The sequence below is a fragment of the Carlito syrichta genome, unplaced genomic scaffold, assembly GCF_000164805.1.
Source record: "Carlito syrichta isolate Samal-C Ts95f unplaced genomic scaffold, Tarsius_syrichta-2.0.1 Scaffold308086, whole genome shotgun sequence".
Classification (NCBI taxonomy): Eukaryota; Metazoa; Chordata; class Mammalia; order Primates; family Tarsiidae; genus Carlito; species Carlito syrichta.
The window spans coordinates 260192-285692 of NW_007252182.1; the positions used below are offsets into that span (position 1 = coordinate 260192).

Here is a 25501-nt window from a genome sequence, read left to right on the forward strand (position 1 = left end):
CTTGCGTCATAAAACTAGAGTTTCTGTATCCATAAAGGGTATTCTGCTTGACCATTGGTTCTCAACTGTGGGTAATTTTACCCCTCTAGGAGACATTTGGCAATGTCTAGGGACATTTTTGGTTGCTACACCTGGGCAAGGAGAGAAGAGTGTGCCATTGGCCTCTCGTAGGTGGAGGCCAAGATGCCACTAAACAGCCCACAATATACGGGGCAATCCCCACAATAAAGAATTTTCCAGCCCAAATTATCAACATCAATAATGCTGGGGCTGAGAAACCCTAGACTAGATGGGCTCAGATTTCCTTCCAGCCTAAGACTGTGTGCTAAAATGCAACTTCTGGTCCCAAATAAGAAGGTCGTTGCTATAGACTGAGCTCTGTCTCCCCAAAATTCATAGGTTGAACCCTGAACCTTCAAGGTGACTATATTTGGAAATAGCATGTGTAAAGAGGAAATTAAGGTCAAATGAGGACATAAGGGTGGGGCCCTGATCTGCTAGGATTAGTGCACTTAAAGAAAGTCACCGGAGGCCAGGCCTGATGGCTCACGCCTGTAATCCCAGCACTTTGGGAGGCAGAGGTGAGAGGACTGCCTGAGCCTAGGGGTTCAAGACTATTCTGGGCAACTTGGCAAGACCTTGTTTCTACAATAAAGCAAAAAATTAGCTGGGCACGGTGGCACGTACCTGTAGTTCCAGCTACTTGGGAGGTTGAGGTGAAAGGATCACCTGAGCCCAGCAAGTCGAGGCTGCGGTAGTCATGAGCATACCACTACACTCCAGCCTGGGTGACAGAGTAAGACTCTGACTCAAAAAAAAAAAGTACCAGAGTTCTCACTCTCTCATGCTCACCTCTCTCTATCTCTCTGTGTCTCTCTCCCCAACAACATGTAGCAAAGAAAAGGCCATGCGACCACACCAAGAGAAGGCAGCCTCCACCTAGACAAAAGAAGAGGGCTCAGAATGAACCTGAACTTCTCAGCCTCCAGAGCTGAAAGACACAATGTTCTGTTGCTTAAGTCATCCATCAATGGTATTTGGTTATGGCGGCCCAAGTAGACTAATGCAACTGTTCACAGTAATTGCCGTTGCTATCGTATTTTCATGTATTTACCATATGCTAGGTACTGTGCTAACAGTACATATATACTAACACATTCTCAACACACCTCTGAGAGGTAAGAATTATTATTATCAATCCAGAAGATCAGATGAAGACTGAGAGAAGTTATATAACTTGCCTAACATCAACCAGTTAGTAAGTGTGAGGTGGGATTTGAACTCAAGCCATCTGACCACTAGTTAAGAATTCATAGGCCAGGCTTGGTGGCTCAGCCCTGTAATCCCAGCACTTTGGGAGGCCGAGGCGAGTGAATTGCCTGAGTCCGCGCGTTCAAGACCAGCCCGGGCAACTTGGCAAGAATGTGACTCTACAATAAATAAAAAATTAGCTGGGCATGGTAGCTTGTGCCTGTAGTTCTGGATGCTTGGGAAGCTGAGGCAGAAGGATCGCCAGAGCCCAGCAGGTCAACGCTGGGGTGGCTGTGAGTGTGCCACTGCACTCCAGCCTGGACAACAGAGTGAGACGCCAACTCAAAAAAAAAGAATTCATGTATTAGCCAGGCACAGTGGTGCATGCCTATAATCCCAGCTACTCGAGAGGCTGAGCCAGAGTATTACTTGAGCCCAGGAGTTTAAGTTCAATCTGGGCAACATAGTGAGACCCCATCTCTTAAAAAAAAGACACACACACACACACACACACACAAAGAATTCATGTATTTAATGACCACAAGATACCACCTTCCCAAATTGTCTATCTACTCAAAATTACAAACTTCCAGGAAAGACAGGATGAAGAAAAAGTTCGGGGCAGAGGGAATTTGCCACATCGGGGTGGAGGGACAAAAAAAATCACCTATCAGATACAACGTGCACAGATGGGAGTGTTGGGTACACTTAAAGATTTCTTTGCCACTAAACAATGCAATTATATAGCCCAAAACTACCTGTACCCCCTAAAGCTATCGACATAGAGAAAAAAAGAAAAAGAAATAAAATCTTTAAAATCCCTGTATCTTCCTCAAAAAGTTAAATACAGAATTACCATACAGTCCAGTAATTCTACTCCTAGGTATACACCCAAAAAACCTGAAAACAAGTACTCAAGTAAATACACATTCATGAATGTTTACAGCAGCGTTATTCACAATAGCCAAAAAGTAGAAACAACTGAAATGCCCATCAACAACTAATGAATGAATAAGCAACATATGATTTATTCATACACAGAATATCATTCAGCCATAAAAAGGAATGCTGTATGGGTGCACCTTGCAACACAGATGCACCTTGAAAACACTGTTTTAAGTTAAATAAGCCAGTCACATCAATTTCATTCATACGACACATCCTGAATAGGTCAAAATCCAGAATAGGTCAAAATCCAAATTTCATTCATACGACACATCCTGAATAGGTCAAAATCCAAAAGCCACTGAAAGCAGTGGCTACCGAGGACTTGGGGAAGGAGCATGATCGGTGTGGGACATGCTACACCCCAAGATATGGCACCTTGGCATTCGAGAAAATAGCAGAAGCAGGAAGGTCACTCCAAACTTTTCCCACTGTTCTCCCCTGAAGACCCTCATGCCATGGGCATCCTGCCCTACACCCAAAGGGAAGGAATGTTATTACACAGGAACACCAAGAAGACCGAACAGGCCTTGCTAAGTTTCCCTGTCTGTTACCCTTAGATCACATCCTTTGTCCTCCAATCTTAGTTCTTTTTTTGTTTGTTTGGGTTGGAGATTCACTCTGTTGTCCAGGCTGGAGTGCAGTGGCATGCTCACGGCCACTGCAGCTTTGACCTGTTAGGCACAGGTGATTTTTCTGCCTCAGCCTTCCAAGTAGCTGGAACCGCAGGCGCGCACCACCACACTCGGCTAATTGTTTGATTTACTGTAAAGACAAGATCTCGCCAAATTGCCCAGACTGGTCTTGAACCCCTGGACTCAGGAAATCCTTTCGCCTCCACTTCCCAAAGTGCTGAGATTACAGGCATAAGACTCCGCACCTGGCTCCAATCTTAGTTCTACACAACTGTTTCCTGTTTCTTCAGGGCTTCATTTCTGAAAGCTCTCATGTCACTTAAAACTTACATCAGCCAGCGAGGGTGACTCAAGCCTGTAATTCCAACACTTTGGGAGGCTAAGGCAAGAGGATTTCAAGACCAACCTGGGCAACTTGGTGTGACCTTGTCTCTACAATAAAAAAAAAAAATCCCCAAAAATAGCCAGGTGTGGTGGTGCGTGGCTATAGTTCCAGCTATCTGGAAGGCTGAGGCGAAAGGATCACCAGAGCCTAGCAGGTCCAGGCTGCGATGGCCATGAGTGTGCCACTGCATTCAAGCCTGGGTAACAGAGTGAAACTTTGACTCAAAAAAACAAACTTACATTAAATAATTTTTTTTTAGTTGGGAGTCTCACTTATATTAAATAATTTTTTTTGAGTTGGGAGTCTCACTCTGACCATTGCCCAGGCTGGAGTGCAGTGGAACACTCATGACTACCCCAGTGTCGACCTGCTGGACTCTGGTGATCCTTCTGCCTCAGCCTTCCAAGTAGCCAGAACTACAGGTGCGCACTATCACAGCCAGCTAATTTTTGATTTATTGTAGAGACAAGGTCCCACCAAGTTGCCTGGGCTGGTCTCAAACCCATGGGCTCTGGCAATCCACTCACCTCAGCCTCCCAAAGTGCTGGGATTACAGGTTGAGCCACCGAGCCCAGTCACATTAAATAAATTTATTGCACTTTGCTGTTGTTATAAGGCCATGAACTTAGCAACGGGTGAGGAAAAGAAATCTTTTTCTCCCCTGTGGACTCATGTGAAGGGACTACTTTTTGGGTACAGGTTTTCTTGTGGGGTGATGAAATGTCTTGGAACTAGACAGAGGTCATGGTTGTATAACATTGTGAATGAACTAAATACCAGGACACTGAACACTTATCTTTTTAAGTCTCTATCTCAGAAGAGAAGACACATAAAGCCTACTTGGTTCCAGCTCTGGATAAGCATTTGAGAAATAACCAAGCCCTGCTATCGGGTGGAATTGATCTCTGAGAAAACGGACCTCTCAGCTCCTGGATCCCAGCCCAGCCCCTGGGGCCCCAGCTGAGCATCTCTTCAGGATGTCGTTTGCTCTGGCTTTAACCACCAGGATGTGATCCATGGCCGCTTTTGCTATGTCTATTTAAACTGGATGATGACGGATGCATCCTGCAACAGTGGCCGGCAGGTCTCCAGTGGTAACACTGAACCAAAAACATGGTGCAGGTGACATAGCCTTGCCCTGACTCGCCAGTTGTGGGAAGAACCAAATGGAACCAAAATGGAAATAATTTTGTTTCTTGTCAAAATGATGGCCACTTTTTTTTTGAGTTGGAATCTCACTCTGTCGGCTAGGCTGGAGTGCCGTGGCACATTCATGGCCACCCCAGCGTTGACCTGCTGGGTTCCAGCGATCCTTCCGATGGCAACTTTTTTTTTCCATCTTTATTTTAGGTTCAGGGGGTACAAGTGCATTTTGTTATATGGACATGCTGTGCAGTGGGGGATTGGGTCTCAGGTGGCATATTCCCCAGATAGTGAACACTGTTCCCAATAGGTAGTATCTGAACCCTAAACTCCCTCCCCACCTCCACCCTTACTAGTGTCCCCAGCGTCTATCTCCATCTCTGTGACCATTTAGCTACCACATATGAGTGAGATGTACTTTTTTTTTTTTTGAGTTGGAGTCTCACTCTGTCACTGTCTGGAGTGCAGTGGCATACTCATGGCCATCACAACCTCGACCTGCTGAACTCAGGTGATCCTCCCGCCTTGGCCTTCTAAGTAGCTGGAACTACTGGCACGCACCACCGCACCGACCTAATTTTTTTTTTAATTGTAGAGATGAGGTCTCACCAAGTTGCCCAGGTTGGTCTTGAACCCATGGGCTCAGGCAATCTCACCTCAGCCTCCCAAAGTGCTGGGATTATAGGTGTGAGCCACCACACCCAGCAGGAGATATACTTTTAAGAGCCAGCTCCTAAAAGCATTTCACCCCTGGTGTAAGGCCTTGACACATCTTCAACGTTCAGCTGTCTTCATTCTCTCCTACACTAAAAGAGTGTCCTGTAGATGGAATGTTTCTGTCTCCCCAAACATGTATGTTGAAACGTCACACCCAAGGTGATGGTCATAGGAGGTGAAGCTTTGGAGAAATGATTAGGTCATGAGGGTGTAGACTTTATGAATGGGATCGATGTCCTAATGAAAGGATTTCAGAGAGCTCGTTCATCCTTCAACTATGTGAGGACACAGAGAGAAGACAGCCATCAACACATCAGGAAGCTGGCCCTCGCCAGACACAGAACCCAGCACCTCAATCTTGGACTTCTTGGCTTCCAGAACTATGAGCAATACGTGTCTGGTCTGTAAACCCCTCCGTCTCTGGTCTTCTGTTATAGAAGTTCACATGGGCTAAGACAGAGGGGCAACAACACAGGAAAAACACGTGAGTTGAGGACAGACTGACTTGTTCCTTCCTGTCCCCCCTCCTGCCAACGACCACCAGAACACTGGCCAGTAGGACCTGCAGTGAGAGTAGGTGTAAATGAAAATGATCAGTGCTATGACCACCCAGGCTTTTTTAAAAAATGACCAGATGCATTGGCTTACTTTGGGAGGCTGAGGTGGGAGGATCATTTGAGCCCAGAAGTTTGAGACTATCCTGGGCAACAAAGCAAGACCCCATCTTAAAATAATAAAAATAAAAAGACCAAAAATAGGATTCCACAAACTACTTCAGATACTTTTCCCTTTAAAAATGTAGAATACCAGTGGAATTTAAAATAGTTGGAAGTTTACAAGTCAGTGTGGATGGAAAAGTATGGGCTAAAAAAAAAACAAGACTATTTAGAATAGTTTTAGGTTCATGGCAAAATGGAGAGGGAGCCATACCACTTTCCATATGCCCTCCCCCCTCACATGCAGAGCAGTGTGGGTTTCTTTACCAGCCAGCCTGGGGTTCAAATCCCTTCTTCACTGATTCCTGGAGTCAGATCTCATCTCTCTGCTCTTTGATTTCCTTTTTTTTTTTTTTAAAGACCAGTAATGCTTATCCTAAGAGTTGTGGTGGTAAGGATTAAATCAGAGGAAAATTTATTGTCTCAGTTCTGAGACCCACGTTTTCCCCCAGCATTAGAACATTTTTAAAGTGAGGGTATCCCTCCCCCCATGCCAAATAAGTACTTTAACCAAAAAATGATTATATGATTAGTGGCTTTTTTTCTGGGGAAGTTTTTTTGGGGGGTTTTTTGTCTTTCGCTTGACCCTCCACTATCTCCTTTTCCTCCACCCAGTACACGAGCTCCCACCCCATCCCCCGACTCTTCCCCTGGGTATTCCATGGCAATAACTTGCTAAAGGTTCTTCCATGCTTTTCCCATGCTAATAAAATCACATGCAGGCCAGGCATGGTGGCTTACGCCTAAAATCCCAGCACTTTGGGAGGCCAAGGAGAGAGGACTACCTGAGCCCGTAGGTTCAAGACCAGTCTGGGCAACTTGGTGAGACCTCATCTCTACAATAAATCAAAAAATTAGCTGGGCTTGGTGGCGCATGCCTGTAGCTCCAGCTACTTGGAAGACTGAGGTGGAAGGATCGCCTGAACCCAGCAGGTGAAGGTTGCAGTGACTGGGAGCATGCCACTGCCCTCCAGTCTGGGTGACAGAGTGAGACTCCAACTCAAAAAAAAAAAAAGGCAAACAAACAAAAAAAAAACACAAACAAACTCACATGCAAATATATGTGATCTTTATCTATATATTTGTTTGTTTATAGGTTAGTGAGAGAGAGGAAGAGATAGACTCAGAGATAAAAACAGACAGCAAGAATTTTGTCTTAATTCCCATTAAAATGGGAGAGCCTGCCACACATATTTTCCTGGATGTCATCTTTCTCCCTCAATGATACCTCTAAGATAACTATTACTGCTTTAATGCATTCCTTTTTAATAGCCACATAACATCACAGTGGATGAGCTATAACTTACACAACCAACCTTCTACTGGTAGGCCTTCCCTTTGTGTCCAGCATTTCTACACATCAGTGTTTTTCTTCCTATCAGATAGAGTCCTAGGAGTGGCATTACTGGGTCAAAGCTTATGCATATCTTACATGTGAATAGATGTCCTCCTATGGCTTTTCAAAAAGGCTGCAATGCTGAACAGTGTCTAAGATGACCCTGTTCTCTGCATGAAATTAAAAAAATCGTTTCCATGGGCCAATTTATCTGATGTGGCCTTGTTGAGTTTTTGTTTTGTTGTTGGAGAAAGGTGATTGGCTCTGAATGGCACACCTCGCCTGTGCTGGTATCTATGACTCAAGACAATAAGGCATGGAAAGCACCTCGCCCACCTGTACCAATCGCAGCATCATCAGTGCCTGCCTGCTCCCTATTCCTGTGATTCTGTATCTGATCTGAAAATCTTGCCTCTTTCCCTCCAAGCAGGAAAGCAAGAATGCTCATCTCCCTGCAGCATCAGGAACAGAGCTTCCAAACCGGAGGGCAGGCGATTCAGACCAATGGAGACTCCAGCTAACCTCAATCTTTAGTTGGATGATTTTGAATGTTTACAAAACAGAATTAAATCAGTTGCACTTCAGTGTTGGTGAATTAACAGCCATTCAATTCGGCACTATTGATTGAATGAGAGGTTATTTTTTTGTTGTGTTGGGTTTTTATTGTGTGGTTTGTTTTTTTTTTTGAGCTGGAGTCTCACTCTGCCGCCCAGACTGGAGGACAATGGCACACTCATGGCCACCACAGCCTCGACTTGCTGGGCTCTGGCAATCCTTCCATCTCAGTCTTCCAAGTAGCCGGAACTACAGGTGCATGCTACCATGCCTGGCTAGTTTTTTATTTACTGTAGAGAAGAGGTCTCGCCAAGTTGCCCGGGAGAGTCTCGAACCCACGGGCTCAGGCAATCCACTCACCTCAGCCTCCCAAAGTGCTGGGATGATAGGCTGAGCCACCGAGCCCAGCCTGTTGTTGTTATTTTTGAGTTGGAGTCTCACTCTGTCTCCCAGGCTGGAGTGCAGTGGCACATTCACAGCCACCACAGCCTCAACCTGCTAGGCTCAGGCGATCCTTCTACTTCAGCCTTCCAAGTAGCTGGAACTACAAGTGCGTACCACCATGCCCTGCTAATTTTTTGATTTACTGTAGAGACTAGGTGTCACCAAATTGCCCAGGTTGGTCTTGAACCTGTGAGCTCAAGCAATCCTCTCATCTCTGCCTCCCAAAGTGCTGGGATTACAGGTGTAAGCCACCACACCCAGCTTTTTTTTTAAACAGGGACTCTCTTTGTCACCCAGGAGGAGTGCACTGGTACAATCATAGCTCACTGACCGCAGCCTCAAACTCCTGGGCTCAGATGATTCTCCCACCTCGGTCTCCTGAGAGTAGCTGGGACTAGAGGTGCAAGCTCTCACAACTGCCTAATTTTTATTTTTATTTTTATTTTTGGTAGAGGTGGGGTGTCATTATGTTGACTGGTCTTAAAATTCTTGTCTCAAGGCATCCTCCCACCTCAGTCTCCCAAAGTGTTGAGATTACTCACATGAGCCACCGCACCCTGCCCTGAAACATAGGCTTCTAAGTGCTGGACCATGCCAGCCACTGGGGATGCAGCCTTCAGCAGTGACAAAGACTCACAGGGTCTCTGTGATTCTGACACTCACAGGAAGACAAAGGACAATAATTGTGCTCAGTTTAGCCCATAAAACTTGGTTTGACCCTGTTAAGACTCATCTTCTCAAAGGCCTGCAAGAGCACGCCTGTAGCAAAATAACTGAATTAATCTCTCGGCAACATTTACCTGAAAGGTTACTGGGTCAGCAATCTGTCCTGAAATCAGCTTTTAGGGGACTGGTGGGTGGGGGGATAACATTCCCTTGTGGTACCTCTGTTTTGCATCTTTGGAAGCAGGACTATTCCCAGAAGACCTTTCATCACCTGAAGGCAGGGTGCATATATCCTTATCAAAGTCCTGTTGCACATTCAGGCGCACAGCGTGATGCCTGCCCTAGCTGACACCATCAACAAGTACGCACTGAATGGATTGATGAACAGATGAATTATCTGTTCGGGAATTTCAAATGAGCAGAATGATTAGTGCCATGCATTATAGACATTTTCCTGTCTGGATTTTTAATGGAATCCAGACATACTTGTGGCCATCTTGCAACATTGTTCTTGTGTTATTCAAATAAATGTGCCTGGGTAAACCCTGGATGAGTGGAACAGGATGGCTGTATCCTGGCTCAGTTGTTACTTGCTCTACCCTGTGCCTGGGTGAGTCCCTAGCCTCTCAGGAAAGGTATAAATTAGAAAGAGCCACACACATGCAAGGGGTCATTACTATTATTCTCCCAATACCCACAGTCTCTGCATCTCTCTCTCTCTCTCTCTCTCTTTCTCTGTCTCTATCTCTCTCTAACAACAGTGTCTCACTCTGTCCTGGGCTGAAGTGCAGTGGCACAATCATAACTCACTGCAGGCTCAACCTCCTGGGCTCAAGCAATCCTGCCTCAGCCTCCCAGTCACTGGAACTATAGGCAGATACCACAACGACCAGCTAATTTTTAATTTTCTTTTGTAGAAAGTATGTTGCCCAGGTTGGTCTCAAACTTCCCGGCTCAAGTGATCCTCCTGCCTTGTCCTCCCAAAGTGCTGGGATTACAGGCATGAATCACCACGCTCAGCCCCTGCACCTCTTTAAACCCTGTTGAAAGTGAGAGTGGACAACCTGAGTGCCGATGTTTTAAAATTGCTAAGACCTCAGGCTAATAACTGAGTTATTTCCTGCCTACTGCACTGGCAGTATTAAGAAGACAATCTTTCCTTCTGAGAGCTGTCCTTTCGCAATGTCTGATCAGTCTCTTCCTCCAAATCCCCTTAGACGCCAGCCCTGCGACCTCATGACCTGGTCATTCCAAAACCCTGTCGGCTGCTCTGACATCCAGGGCCCGTGCTCTTCCATCCAGGTTGCCAGTACTACCAGGAAACTTTCCTGAAATGCTTCCTCCGTATCTTGCCAGTTGGTTTTTAATCCACCCAAGTCTACGGCTCTGCTCAACCACCCGTGTGTCTCTCGACTCCAGTGTCACCAAGCTCACACATGCCTCCGGGAATCTCCATGCATGTTGTCACCTCCATTCTCTTCCTGAGGCTGGTTCGCCCACTGGCATTTAACTTCTCTCTCCTTCTCTTCAACTGCTCAAATACTACCTGGGCCACTTCCTGTCCACTTCTGTCCATATCATCACCACCACTTACCGAGAGCACCAGGCTCTGTGCAACGGGCTTTTATATAGCATCTCATTGGATTGTTTTTGTGACCCTAGGAGGCAGGTCTTGGTATTAGCCTCACTTCAAAGAGGAGAAGACTGAAATTCAGAGAGGTTAAGTAACCAGCCCAAGATCACACAGCTTTTATGAAGTAATAAAACTAGGAGTCAAATGCAGAAAGAGCTCCTGCTCTCAAATATCACCTTAATCAGCCCCGATGTTATCATGAATCCCTTCTTCATCATTTGAAGGAGGCATTACTCTGGGAAGCTGCAAATCGTCTTCAAGACAGAAAGACTCTTGACCTGCGTTTTTGTGATGGTCTTCGTTGCCCACACCAGCATGAAACTCGGAGTGTGGAAGGAGTGCCATGCTGTCCTCCAGCTTCCAAGGGCCGTGTGTGTAATGGAAAAGGGGAGGCATGAGCCAGGCAATAGAGTTGGTGCTGAGGAACATGGAGACGTGTCTATGTGATGCTGAACGTCTCTGTCCACAGCAGCCTCCACATGCCCCAGGAAATCAGGAAGGCAGCAGGACTGGGTCCACCTATGCTACATTCTGATCCCAGTCCAGCCACTTATTAGCAGGGTGACACTGGGCAAATTGCTTTACCTTTCTGTTGCCCAAGCTGAAGTGCAGTGGCACGATCATGGCTCGCTGCAGTCTCAAACTCCTGGGCTCAAGTGATCCTCCCGCCTCAGCCTTCCAAGTGACTAGGACTACAGGTGCATGGCACACCTGGTTCATTTTTTAATTTTTTATAGAGATGAGGTCTCGCTATGTTGCCCAGGCTGGTCTCGAATTCCTGGGTTCAGGTGATCCTTCCTCCTCAGCCTCCCAAAGTGTTAAGATTATAGGCATGAGCCACCGTGCCTGGCCCACGCATGTTATTTCTTGCGATCATCTTCTTATACTTCCTTTAGAATCTTTGTTTTTGTTCCTCTGATGTTCCCTGTCTGTAGAGGCATTTTAAGTAAAAAATAATTATTAACAAGTCTGACTCTGATTCGTGAAAACAAACAAACTCCATTCCAGGAGTTTGGTCCTCAGCCACCCCACATATGCCCTACACGCAAGTCTCAACTCAGTGAGGAGTTGAGCCTTCTCACTTCCAGTCCCCTATGACCCTACCCCAGGCTCTGACATGCCCTCATGCCCTGCCCTGGTCTCACTTCCCTACTCTTTTGGACCCTAAAAAGCATGACTGACCTCTTTGCAGCTCCCAGGACAAATGTGCTCTTCCATGTCTCTGTGTCTCCACAAGTGCTGTTCCTCCTGCCTGGAATGCTGTCCCCTCAATCAATGATGACATACTATTCATCTCTTCAGGCCACCTTCAAGCACCACTTCACCTCCCAGTCCCCCAAAGGGTCCCTTGGTGCTACCACTGGGACCTAGTATATATTGGTGTTATGACGTGCATTGTTCTTGTATTTTTATTTTAAACGTTTCTTTATTATTCCACTTACATTTTCAACAGCTTTACTAATATACAATTAAGTGCACATAAAGTGCACAATTTTGCTGGGCGCATTGGGTCACACCTGTCATCCCAGCACTTTGGGAGGCTGAGACGGGAAAATCACTTGAACCCAGGAATTCAAGACCAGCCTGGGCAACATGGCGAGAACTCATCTCTACAAAAAATAAAAAAATAAAAAAATTAGCCATGTGTGGTAGCAGTCACCTGTAGCCCCAGCTACTTGGGAGGCTGAGATGGTAGGCTCTCCTGAGCCTAGGAGACTGAGGGTGTGGTGAGCTGTGATCACGCCACTGCACTCCAGCCTGGGCAACAGAGTGAAACCTCAACTCAAAGCATAAATAGCCGGGTGTGGTGGCTCACTTCTGTCATCCCAGCACTTTGGGAGGCCAAGCTGGGAAAACCACTTGAGCCCAGAAATTTGAGACCAGCCTGGACAACATAGTGAGACCTCATCTCTAAAAAAAATCAAAAAATTAGGTATGGTGGCACGTGCCTGTAGTCCCAGCTACTTGGGAGGCTGAGGTGGAAGGTTTGCCTGAGTCTGTGGTGATCTGTGATTGTGCCCCTGCACTCCAGCCTGGGTGACAGAATGAGACCCTGATTCAAAAAAAAAAGAAGGTAATGGACACATATTCTCACCCCCAGTAGTTTCCTCGTGTCCTTTTTAAAAAAAAAAAATTCAATTCACTTCGCCTCACTCTTTCTTCCTCCCTGGCTTCAAGCAACCACTGACCTGCTTTCTGTCTCATGAGTTTACATATTTTGTAACCGCATATCAATGGACTCATATAGTAGGTACTCTTGTTCTTGCTTCCTTCACTCAGCATAATTATTTTGAGATTCATCCATGCTGTGGTGGATATCATTAATCCACTCCTTTTTACTGCTGAGTAGTATTCCATTATATGGATGTACCGCTTTGAAGTTGCTTCCAGTTTTCGCCAGTTCCAAATTAAACTGCTGTGAACATTGGTGTGTGCATCTTTGTACAGACACACGCTCTCATTTCTCTCAGGTAAATACCTAGAAGTGCAGTGTCTGGGGCCAATGACTGGTGGAAGTTTACATTTTTCAGAAATCACCGAGCGATCACCCTCCAGGTGACGTCCCCCCAGCAAGGCATGAGAGTCCGGCTGCTCTGCCTCCTCCCCAGCACTTGGCATGGTCAGTCCTTTTGTGGCTGTGCAATGACATCTCATTAAGGTTTGAATCTGTTTTTCCCTAAGGGTGAATGGTGACCCCCTGTATGTCTTTCCTTCAACCCTTTCTCACTTGCCCATCAAGACTTAGCTCTTGGAGAAGCTTTTAGGAGCCCCAAGGTTGGGCTAAGCCCCTTCTGTGCTCCCCTAGCCCACCCTCATCCCTGCTGACTTATACCAACCTTTATTTTTGTGTGTGTCAGGGTCTCACTCTGTTACCCAAGCTGGAGTGCAGTGGCATGATCACGGCTCACTGTAGCCTCTACTTCCTGGGTTCAGGTGATCCCGAGTAGCTGGGACTACAGGTTCATGCCACCACTCCTGGCTAATTTTTGAAAATTTTTTGAGAGACAAGATCTATTTATGTTACCCAGGCTGGCCTCAAACTCCTGGGCTCAAGTGATCCTCCCTCCTCAGCCTCCCAAAGCGGAGGGATTACAAGCGTGAGCCATTGCACCTGGCCCACACCCTTATTAGTTGAGTTTACCTCCTTATGTAACTGTCACCATAGCTGTGAAGACAATAATGATTAACATTTACCAAATAGGTATCATGTCCTGCCCTCTGTGCTAAATGGTTTCCATTCTGTATCTCAAAGGAGTTCTCAGAGCAATCCAGGGTAGACATGACTATCGTCACCAGTTTACAGATGTGGAAACCAAGCTTAGGAAGTGAAATCATCTGTGCTAGGCCCAGAGTCAGTACGTGGCAGAAGCAGGTCTCATAGTAAAGGCCTCTGACTCTAAAACTTCCACTTGTAAACCATATGTGAGACACAGTCTGCTTTCCAATGGCCAGGACACTGCTTGCTCATACCTTAACCACCAGCACCCAGTCCGATAGGCATTTCTTAATAAATGTCATCACGTAAACTGAGCTAAGCCTTCACACTGCTGGTATCCATAATACTTAGTGGCATGTCTATGTCAGACACCATGCTTTCCCAGAATTACCCTATTTACTCCTCAGGGGATTAAAGAAATCACCGTGCCTATTTTAAAGATGAGAATACTGAGGCTCATGGAAATTAGGCAAATTTCCCGAGATCACAGTGCCAGGAAGCAGCAGAGGGAGGGATGGAACATAGTCAGATAGAAAACTCTCTGTCTCTCTAAAGCTGAGCACACAGTAGGCACTCAAACCTACTCGGCAAGTCAGTAGTGAGAAATCAAGGTAGTGTAGGTAAGCATCTTTTGAGGAGCTTGTGAGTGTTCCGAAAGGCTACACTGAAAGAGAGTGTCTGCCTGGCTGGCTTCCTACCCACAGGCCCATCCTGGTCCCAGGCAAGTCACATGAGTGAACCAGACAGACCCAGAATCCCACAACACAGGAGCCAAGAGACCCAGATTTCATTAAGCCAATGGGAAGTAAACAAGTAGGGAATGTTGGTGCCCTAGCTTGGCCTTTGGAACCTCCACCTCCCTTCCCTGGGCAGCCAGCTCACCTGGAATGCCCTCCTCTCCTCTCTTTACCTTCTGAAGCCTAGCATGACCTTCAGGCCCAGTGCAAACACCTCTCTGCTGTTGGCCTGGAGTCTCCCATTAAGAGTCAATCTCTCACTCAAGCCTATAATCCCAGCACTTTGGGAGGCCAAGGTGAGGGGATTGCCTTGAACCTATTGGTTCAAGAACAGCCTGGGCAACTTGGCCAGACCTCATCTCTACAATAAATCAAAAAATTAACCAGGCGTGGTAGCGCGCACCTGTAGTTCCGGCTACTTGGAAGGCTGAGACAGCAGGATCACTAGAGACCGGCAGGTCGACGCTGGGGTGGCCATGAGCATGCCACTGCACTCCAGCCTGGGAGATGGAGTGAAATTCCAACTTAAAAAAAAAAAAAAAAAGAGCCAATCTCTCCTTCTCATTTCCCGTGTTCTTTTCTTTGGCATGTATTTCAGTCTCCTGCTTTTATAAGTTGTGATGGGTTTTGTTGTTGTTGTTTTGAGAGACAGGGTCTTGTTCTGCCACCCAGGCTGAAGTGTAGTGGCACCATCACAGCTCACTGCAGCCTCGAACTCCTGGGCTCCAGTGATTCTCCTGCCTCAGCCTCTTGAGTAGCTAGGACTATAGGCGGGTGCCACCACACCCAGGTAATTTTTTTATTTTTTTGTAGAGATGGGATCTTGCTATATTACCAAGGCTGGTCTCAAACTTCTGGGCTCAAACGATCCTCTTGCCTTGGCCTCCCAAAGCACTGGGATTGCAGGCTTGAGCCATCATGCCTAATCCTGTGGTGTTCTTTATAGCTGTGTCCCCTACTCCCCAAATCTGTAAGTTTCTTGAGAGTGGGGGCTGGGTCTTATTCCATCTCTTATTTCTCCAACATTTAGCGTGGAGCCAAGAATAACAGTGAATAGGAACATTTAGAGTCAGAAAAGACTCAGAATCAGGCTCCAGTTCTGCCACATACTAGCTTTATGACTTTCAGCAAGTTTCTTAACCTCCCTAAACCTCAGTTTCCCCATATATCAAATGGGAATGATAATTCTGCTTATGTCATGGGACTGTTATGAGAATTTAATAAGCCCAAGTTCATAGCTAAAACTCATTAAACTGCTATTATTATTAATGCATGCTTAATAACTAATCAGAGACAAAAATAGGCACAATTGATTTCTTTCTTCAATTAACACATAAAAAGAAAACTTGCAAAAATGAAACAGTTATGAATAAACACAGAGAAATGTAAACAACCGGGTTTGTTTAAAGTATGTACTAGACACTGTCATATTCATAATCTTTCCACTTCTGTAATTATAGTTCCAAGATAATTCACCCAGTCAGTTGCCTATCCAGGAGTGGTACAGACACTATCTCGCTCCTAATTCTTCTAATTTTTTTTTTTTTTTTTTTTTTGAGTAGTGGTCTCACTCTGTTGCCCAGGCTGGAGTGCAGTGGCATGATCACCACACACCACAGCCTCGACTTCCTGGGCTTAGGCAATCCTTCTGTCTCAGCCACCCAAGTAGCTGGGACTACAGGTGCGTGACACCATGTCTAATTTTTGTATTTTTGTGTAGAGACAAGGTCTTGCTATGTTGCCCGGGCTGTTCTCAAACTCCTGGGCTAAGTGATCCTTCTTCCATGGCCTCCCAAAGTGCTGGAATTACGAGCATGAGCCATCAAACCTGGCTCCTCTCCTAATTCTTAACCTAATGCTTGGTGCTCCAGGGGACAGACACAGGGACTTTACTCCTTGTCATGCCTTTGACACTCAAGGAAATTCTCAAATCTTATCCAAAATGAAATTGATTAAGAAGGAACTGGGAACCATATCAAATATGGTCTACAAGTGGCGACTTGGCCCTCTGTGACCTGACTCTCTATCCAGTAGCCAGCATGACCTTTTAAAAACAAAAGCCAGCTCATGTTAGTCCTTTGCCTAAAATTCTTCAAAAGCTTTAGGCCCGGCATGGTGGCTCATGCCTATAATCTCAGCACTTTGGGAGGGCGAAATTGGAGGACTGCTTGAGCCCAGGAGTTTGAGACCAGCCTGGGCAAATGGGGAGACCCTCATCTCTACAAAAAAATCAAAAAATTAACCAGATGTGGTGGCCTGCAACTGTAGCCCCAGCTACTTGGGAGGCTGAGGTGGAAGGATCACCAGAACCCAGAAGATCAAGTCTACGGAGAGCCATGATTGTGCCACTGCATTCCAGTCTGGGCAACAGAGTGAGACCCCAATTTGAAAATAATAATAATAATAATAACTCTTCAGCAGTTTTTCCTGCAAAGACAATACATTTCAGACTTTTTTTTTTTAACCACGACCTACCTAGCCCTACCTAGTCTGGCTCCCCTCTGATTCATCACTCACTCTCTCTCTCACTCACCAGGTTCCAGCCACCCTGGCCTTCTGTCTCTTCCTCTAACACACCAAGGGCCTTTCTACTTACTGCCTGTGTCCTTGCTATATACATTACAAAATATTACCTCCTTAGAGAAGAACTTCCTGAACAACAGATGAAAAACATCCCTCCCCTATTAATTTCCAAGTAACACTTATCATGATCTGAACTATTTTGTTTGCTTATGTGTTACCTGATGTCCTCACTCTCAACCTATGACCTGATTTCTCCTCAACAGAAGTTTCACTTGGACAAGGAAGCATGGCCTTGCTCAATACTGCATCTGCAGTTCCTAGAATACTGCCTGGCGATACTCACAGATTGAATGAATAAATGGGAACAGGGGATGATGGTCATTTTTCACTTCTCTTTTCATTTACATATTTCAGATGAATTTGAATGTTTTATAAAGTGCAGGCATTCTATAACAAAAAGAATGCTAAAATTGTGTAATTGGTATATTTCATCAAGCAGATAAAATAATTCCAAACCTTCTCCAAGAATCGATTACCGCCGGGCTCGGTGACTCAGTCTGTAATCCCATGCCTTTGGCAGGCTGAGGTGAGTGGATTGCCTGAGCCTGCCAGTTCGAGACCCGCCTGGGCAGTGAGACCTCATCTCTACAATAAATAAAAAAATCAGCCGGGCGTGGTAGCGCATGCCTGTAATTCCAGCTACTTGGAAGGCTGAGGCGGAAGGATCGCCGGAGACCAGCAGGTTGAGGCTGCGGTGGCCGGGAGCGGCCACTGCACTCCAGTCTGGGCAACAGAGTGAGACTCTAACTCAAAAAAAAAAAAAAAAAAAAAGAATCGATTACCTAGATTGCCAGCAGTTCACATTATTTCTGACTCCACACTGTAGATGAAGTCTGAACCATGGGGCCAGTTTAATGACTGGCTTGCTAGGCAGTACACATCCCTGAACTTGTGAATACCAGTCAATTCCCCTGGGCCTGTGAAAAGAGTGCCATTTGAGGTTTTCGCTGGATTCCAATCTCCTACTCACAGGATATTTGTTTCTTCTTCAGTGCCTTCATTGCTATCACCTCTCCTGCAGCTCCTTCTCCTGTGGTGCCCTCTCCCCCTCCTCCCTTGTTCAAAATCCCCATCATCCTTTAAGGCACATCCACATCCATCAGGAAACGGCCACAGCCACAGACAACAGTTTTTGAAAAGCTCTGTGCTTTTTAAAAAGGCACCTTGTCTTTGTGTCTCCCTCAATTAATTACAGTTGGTTGAAAGCAGTATTTTTATATAGCCAGCCACGCTGGGATGTCACTATACATTTTCCAGCTGAGGAAGGAAAAAATCTCACTACAGGCGGAAAAAATGCTGTCAGAGGTGGATGGGGACAACTGCTTAGACTCTTTCTCAAGTGAGAAAATACTAGACAATTTGCAAGAATACCGAAGTCTCCCCCACACAGTCCCATGAAGACGGCGGTATGTACACAACTGTTATCCAGAATTTATGAAGAAACAGAAGCAATGAAAAGCCAAAACTGACACACTTGGAATTATCTTTTCAAATACCATTGGATGTCGTCTGCTTTTGCCCTACTGTGATTACCATTCAGCATTGATTAAGTGCTTACAGTTTGCCAGACCCTGTGCTAAAAGCATTATGGGTATATCTCATTTAATCTTCCAAATCCCGAGTGCTCTCTCCTTCTTTTATTCCTGTGTCACAGATGAGGGAAATGACACACAGGTTCAGTAACTGACCCAGAGTTGCAAAGCTAAAGAGCATTACAGCTGGTTTGAATTCCCCAGACTTTGCAACTCCCGTTCTTGGCTACTCTACTACAGCACATTACGGATCTTTTATCTAAAAAATACAGTTAAAAGTAGAAATAGCAGTTGATACAACCTTAACTAAAAAAGACCAGTTATGCAGTCTTTCTCCCCTCTTCAATCCTGTTTCCTTTACACATCCGCAGTGTTTAACATAAAATATTTAAATGTGTGTGGAAGTTAAACAGTGTGCCTTTTTTCTAAGGGACCTCTTTTTTCCTCCGTATTTCCAACATTACAACGTTGGCTTGGCAATTGTTATGCCAGAGAAACAAAAATCCTAATTTTCACACTTCATTAATAAATAAATGGAGGCCCCAGACTTTATGGAATGAACCCATAGAGACCTCAGGAGTTGAGAGCTTTAATCAAACCAGGCCTGTTTGCAGACAAGAGTTCAGAGATCAAAATTTGCCAAAATCAAGATTCAAAAGTGGAACTCTGGATCCATGATTTAAGAACATTTCAGGCCAGGCGTGGTGGCTTAAGCCTGTAAACTCAGCACTTTGGGAGGCCAAGGTCAAGAGATTGCCTGAGCCCATGGGTTCGAGAACAGCCTGGGCAGCTTGGTGAGAATTCAACTCTACAATAAATTAAAAAATCATCCAGGCGTGGTAGCACACACCTGTAGTTCCAGCTACTTGGAAGGCTGAGGCGGAAGGATCACCTGAGCCCAGCAGGTCAACGCTGGGGTGGCCATGAGTATGCCACTGCACTCCAGCCTGGGCAACAGAGTGAGACTACAAAAAAAAAAAAAAAATCATTTCAAGTTTGACTAGGTAAAGAAAAAAACAGATTTGAAGGTTATGCAGAGGCAGATCAGAGACTGTTCTCTTGCATTTGACTAGGAAGCAAGACTCAGACTTTGATGGTTTGAAATAGAGAGGATGAGAAAAACTTTCTGAGAAAGACTCTTAACAGTGGGCAGCTGAGGACTTAGAAGTACAAAAATTTCAGGATCCAGACTGCTATAAATCGAGTGCTTGCTGCAATTTTCCTGGATGTTTGAAATTTTTCCTAGTAAGATGGTGAAAAAATAAAAAGCTGTAAGAGAGTTATGAGGAAACTGACCAACACTGCCGGTTTAATCCAGGGGATTGCTCTATGCTATTCCTTGCAAAGGATAAAAGCAGGTCCCTTCTACAGATGTTATAGCAGGAACATAATAGAAACCACCAGCATGTCAATTGAGCGCTTACCTTGAGCTCTACAGACACTATGCTATTTAATATTCACAATAGCTGGGCACAGTGGATCACACCTGTAATCCCAGCACTTTGGGAGGCTGAGGCAGGAGGATTGCTTGAGCCCAGGAGTTCGAGACCAACCTGGATAACATAGTGAGACTTCGTCTCTACAAAAAAAAAATCAAGAAATTAGCTGGGTGTTGTGGCATGTGTCTGTAGTCCCAGTTATTTTTGGACACAGGTATAACAAAGTGGTTTGGAGCATGTGTCTGTAGTCCCAGCTACTTGGGAGGCTGAGGCAGGAGGATCACTTGAGCCCAGGAGGTCAAGGTTGCAGTGAGCCATGAAGGTACTGCTGCACTCCAGCCTGGGTGAAAGAGACCCCCAACTCAAAAAAAAAAGAAAAGAAAAGATTTACAATAAAGCCTTAAGGTAAGTACAATTATCATTTCCATTTTCAGAAGACAGAAGCAAAGCAATGTTCCTAAAGTCACACAGCCAGCAAGGGACAGAGCAAGAATTCAAACCAGCGCTTCTTTGAACAGCTTCTATTTTGCACAGACTCGGCTTTTTTTCAAGGCCCCTGTGAGCTCCAGAGACCAGCAGGTATCTACACATTTATCAAATCACTGAACATGTTCTGAGACTCTCACCAGACTTAGGAAGGTTCCTGAAACCACAAAAGCAATAAACCTTCATCTCAAAAGCAGGAGGCTCTGGGTTCAAATCCTGGCTCTGCCACTTAACAGTCAGATCACTTAAGCCCCAGTTTTTTCACCACTGTGTGGGGATTCGCAATGCTCTCGGCAAGAGGCTGCTGTGGGGATTAAATGAGATGGTGTGTTTAAAGTTCTGAGCACACGGTAAGCTAGCAATACCAGGCAGCCATTGTTGATATTATTTTGAGTTTGTGTGAAACCAAGCCCCTCGACCCAGATGTTATGCCAAACCACCAAAGCCAGCAGGTTTTGAAAGAATGAAATACAAAGAAGGGCCAAGGTTTAAAAAGGAGAAAGAAAAGGAAAGAAGGAAAGAGATCAGAGCCCTATGACATTCGTCATAGCAGGTAAGAAACTAAGACATTTGATTGTGATTTCAACTTGAACCCATCGGAATCAGAATACAGTTGATCCATTCTAGGGAGGTTGTCTAAATTCATAATAACAGGTATAGAGAAAACACACACACACCCCACACACAATTTTCTACAATACACAGCCGGACATAGCTCAGAGCTTGGTGCTGTGGACAGCCCTAAGCAGTGACCCAGCGCGGGACAGCAGGCGGTAGGGTCTTGGAGAGGAGCAGGGGGCCTTTCCCAGTGTGGCAGGAGACAGGAAGGGCAGGGGCACTGGGAAGCCCCCTGAGTTTGCAGAGACAGCTGGTGATCCTGGAACCCCCCTCCCCCGACACCGCCTCTACACTTTGAGGGCGGGAGTTTCCGCTATTACATCCTATTAACGAAAACCCAAAATCATTTCGTTGGAAATGTTGTTGACACCAAAACACCGTGGAGAGAGCAAGTCCATGCAGCCAGTCTGTTTCGGGATTGCCTTACAGGTTTGTACCCAAAGCCAAGACTTGAACTGAGTCCAGGGAGCCAGGGGAAGGGTATGCTCACAGTTAATCTCCCCCAACCCTTCCCCCCACCCCAGAGGCAGACGGGGGAAGAAAATCTGAGGATTCCAGGTGTGCCCCAACCTCGCGCGGGGGACGGCAGGCGGACCACTCCCCGCTCTCTGGGGACGTGGGCTCTTTCCAGGACGGTTCTAGGGCTCTGGCGCCCCAGCGCATCCCTGGCGGAAGACAGGATCTCCTCCCTTGGCTGCGGGAAAGACCTTACTTTCCAGGACCAGCTGAGACCTGGCGGATCCGGGAATCGGAGTCCAGCCCAGGCTCCTGTCTCAGCTGCCTGGTCATTTCCCGAGCGTCTTCGCGATGCCCAGCCCAGAGGGTCTCCCTTTTGTTCGTGGGGAGAGAGCGTCTCTGCGCAGCGCTACGTATCCCTCCCGCGCCAAGAGCCCAGTTGCGGGGGCGCGTCCCTGGGTCCGCTCCTGGCATTCGCTGCGCTCCCGCGACCACCGGCTCCAGCGCACGGGTCCCCATCTGTCCCCCGCCCCCCGCCCGAGTACTCACTTCTCCCCAGTCCCTCCGCTTTCCACGCCGTCTCCTCCACCGCCCCATAGCGCTTCAGAGGCTTTTCGGCTTCCAGATGGGTGGACAAAGATTGCTTTAACTCCATCGCGGATCCCCGCGGCCAGCCTCACGGGTCCCTTCTACTCCATCCCCGCTGCGGGCTGCAGGGAAGGAGGTGGCTCCGGCCAGCAGCGTTTTAAGGGGCCGGGCGCTCGTGACGCTGCTCCATCTCTTCCGCCGCCAGCGCCGGGGAGCGCCGACTGGTACCCAGGAGGGGGAGGAGGGATGCAGCGCGCATGCGCAGTGGGGATTTTGGGAAGGGAGGGCATGGGGGCTGGGTAAGGAGACAGAGGGGCAGCTGATGATAACTCTAAGAAGAACAACAAAAACAGCAAATAAAATAAAAACCAACCCAAAGGAAGTCAGGCCAAGGCCCCTGCCCGTTCTGGAGCCGGTGGTGATGCCGCGTATGGGGCTGGCACTGTGGGTGACCCTGTGATCTATGAATGGGCTGCTGGGTTTTGAGTGGGATTGGTGAGCCCGTCTCTGCCTGTGGGTGACGGATCCATCTTTGTGGGGATATGCAGAAGCTTGAGTGTGGACCTGGATCTGTGTGCTCTGGGCTTGGCTGAGTGCACTTTGGGGAGAACCACTGTACGTATAATTTGAAATGGGACTGCGGACTCCTGTTTCAGCTCTGTATGTGTTTGCGTGGACTTGGGGGACAGAGACAAAATTATTTTTGGACACAGGTATAACAAAGTGGTTTGGAGCATGAGGCTTTACTTTCCAGAAACACAGAGGTTCATCTTCCCCAAAAAGCATGGCAGCATTAAAAGGATAGAGTATAAAAATATCAGGAGTCAGACTGATAAAAATAAGTACTATGTATTGAATGGCAGCTGGGTGTGAAAAACTTCCCAGTAGCTCTGTGACATGGATACTATCTTGTTAGCCTTGTTTTACAGAGGATGAAATAGAGGTGCAGAACGATTATTTGCCCAAACTCCCACACTTACTAAGTATCTTAAATTCTAATCCAGATTTAGCCTTTACTGACCTCCAAGACCACATAGTTATTGTGTTTGATGTTAAGAAGGGAAAAGGCTTTATAGGGCATGGGTTGTTTGATGTTGTTTTAAGATGTCATCTGGGGCAAATTTTGGTATCCACTTGGCTTATGGAGGTGTAAAAATGGACCAGTTCTCTAAGAAAACCATGTAGCTATTGAAAAAGTTATTATCAGTAATGATCTGCTAGGCCAGGCACAGTGGCTCATGCCTATAATCCAGCACTTTGGGAAGCTAAGAAAGGAGGATCACTTGAGCCCAGGAGAATGCAACCAGCCTGGACAACATAGTGAGACCTCATCTCTACAAAATTAAAAACAAAATTTTTAATTAAAAAAACAAAAAACGATCTTCTAAATATTCTAAGTAGCTCATGGGAAAAAATGAAAATAATAAAGTATTTAGACCTGAATAACAATAAGACTTACAAGTCTTAACATATCAAAACATATAAGTTGGGTTTTTTGTTGTTGTGTGTTTAAGAGATGAGATCTCAATCTGTCATCCACACTGGAGTGCAGTGGCACAGTCATTACCCAGTGTAACCTCAAACTCCTGGGCACAAGCTATCTTCTGCCTCAGCCTACCGAGTAGCTGGGTCTACAGGCACACATCACCATGTCTGGCTCAAAACTCATGTTTTGATGTAAGTAAATGGACAGCCTTAAATGCACCCATTAAAAAATGTAATACTAAAAATAAATAGACTAAGTGTTCAATCAAGAAACTTTCAGAAAAAAAGAACAGTTGCAACCTAAGTGAAGTAGAAAAAAGGAAACAACAATAAGAGTATAAATTAAGGAAACAGAAAACCAAGAAGCAATCAAGAGGATCAACAAAACCAAAAGCTGATTCTTTGGCCTAATAAAGAAAGCAAATCGCTCAAGATTCATCAAAACAGGCACTCATGATTAATAGTAAGAACAGTTCAGGCACAATGGCTCATGCCTGTAGTCCCAGTAGCTTGGGAGTCTGGAGCAGGAGGATCAACTGAACCTAGGAGTTTGAGGTTACAGTGAGTTATGACTATGCCACTGCATTCCAGCCTGGACAACACAGTGAAGATCTGACTAAAAAAAAAAAAGGTGGGAGGAGGGATATATATGCCATGTTCAAGGGTATAAAGATGAAAATTATCTTCAGTGCAATTCCACTTGAAAGCTCAATAGGATATAAGATTTTAAAATAAACTTTGACACCAGATCCAAAAATTACAAGGAAGAACAAAGGGTTAGGATTAGGCAAGACAATGTTGAAGAGAATTAACAAGTGAGGGAGAACTTAACTACCAGATATCAAAACCCACCATAAAGTCTTAAGTCATAAGAAAAGATTGAGACCTCAAAAGAGACCCACACATATTTGCAAAGTTGATCTATGACAGAGGAAGCATTATAAATTATAAATCAGTACAGAAAGAATTAAGAATAAGCCATTCAGTAAGTGGTACTGAGGTGTTTGTCTAACACTATGGAAAACTAAAATTAAAATTTCAGCCTTATACTTTCTATCTCACACACACACACACACACACACACACACACACACACACACACACACACACAAATTCCAGGTGGCTTAAAGATCTAAAAGAGAAAACCACAGTTGGAAAATGGAAAATTTTGTTCCTGAATTGTACTCCACATTTTCAAAATAAAATATATTTAAAAAAGAAAAATGTTGTAAGATACTACAAAAGAATACCTTCATTTCTTTGCCATGGAAGGACATGTTAATTAAGATACAAAAACACAAATCTTACAGAAAATATTAATATGAATAAGATTGACTACATTTAATTTTTCATTAAAATTAAAATTCTCATAACAAAATAATTTTAAAGGGAATAATTCAGTGACCTATTTTGACAATGTTGCATCACTACCACTTCTAGTTCCATAGTCATCACCCATTAAGGAAGCTACACACCAATTAAGCAGTCACTCCACATTTTCCACTTCCTCCAGCCCCTGGGAACTACTAATCCTCTCTCTCTACAGATTACCTATGCTGGATATTTCACACAGAATCATAGGGTATGTGACCTTTTGTCTGGCTTCTTCCACTTGGGATACTGTTTTTGAGGTTCATTCATGCTGGCACGTATCAGTACTTCGTCTCTTTTCATGGCTGAATATTCTATTGTATGACTATGCTACAATTTGTTTATTCATTCATTCATCGATAGACATTTGAGTTGTTTCCACCTTTTGACAATTGCGAATGGTGCTGTTATGAACATATATACACAGACATCTTTTTGAGTGCCTGTTTTAAATTATGCAGGGTATATACCCAGGAGTGGAATTACTGGGTCAACTGGCAATTATAAGTTTAACTTTTGGAGGAAATGCTGAACTGTTTTCCATAGCTGCTGAACCATTTGCA

General features: G+C 45.4%; 1 protein-coding gene across 1 annotated transcript in view; it reads right to left on the reverse strand.

The window, feature by feature from the left end:
- The window catches only part of CUNH16orf45 (chromosome unknown C16orf45 homolog), a 166140-nt gene extending 143633 nt beyond the window's left edge, over positions 1 to 22507 (reverse strand). The window contains exon 1 of the mRNA XM_008064852.2: positions 22044 to 22507. Coding sequence (XP_008063043.1) covers positions 22044 to 22149 — 106 coding nt within the window. The 5' untranslated portion in view covers positions 22150 to 22507. The remainder of the gene's footprint in view (positions 1 to 22043) is intronic.
- Between the last annotated feature and the right edge of the window lie 2994 nt (positions 22508 to 25501).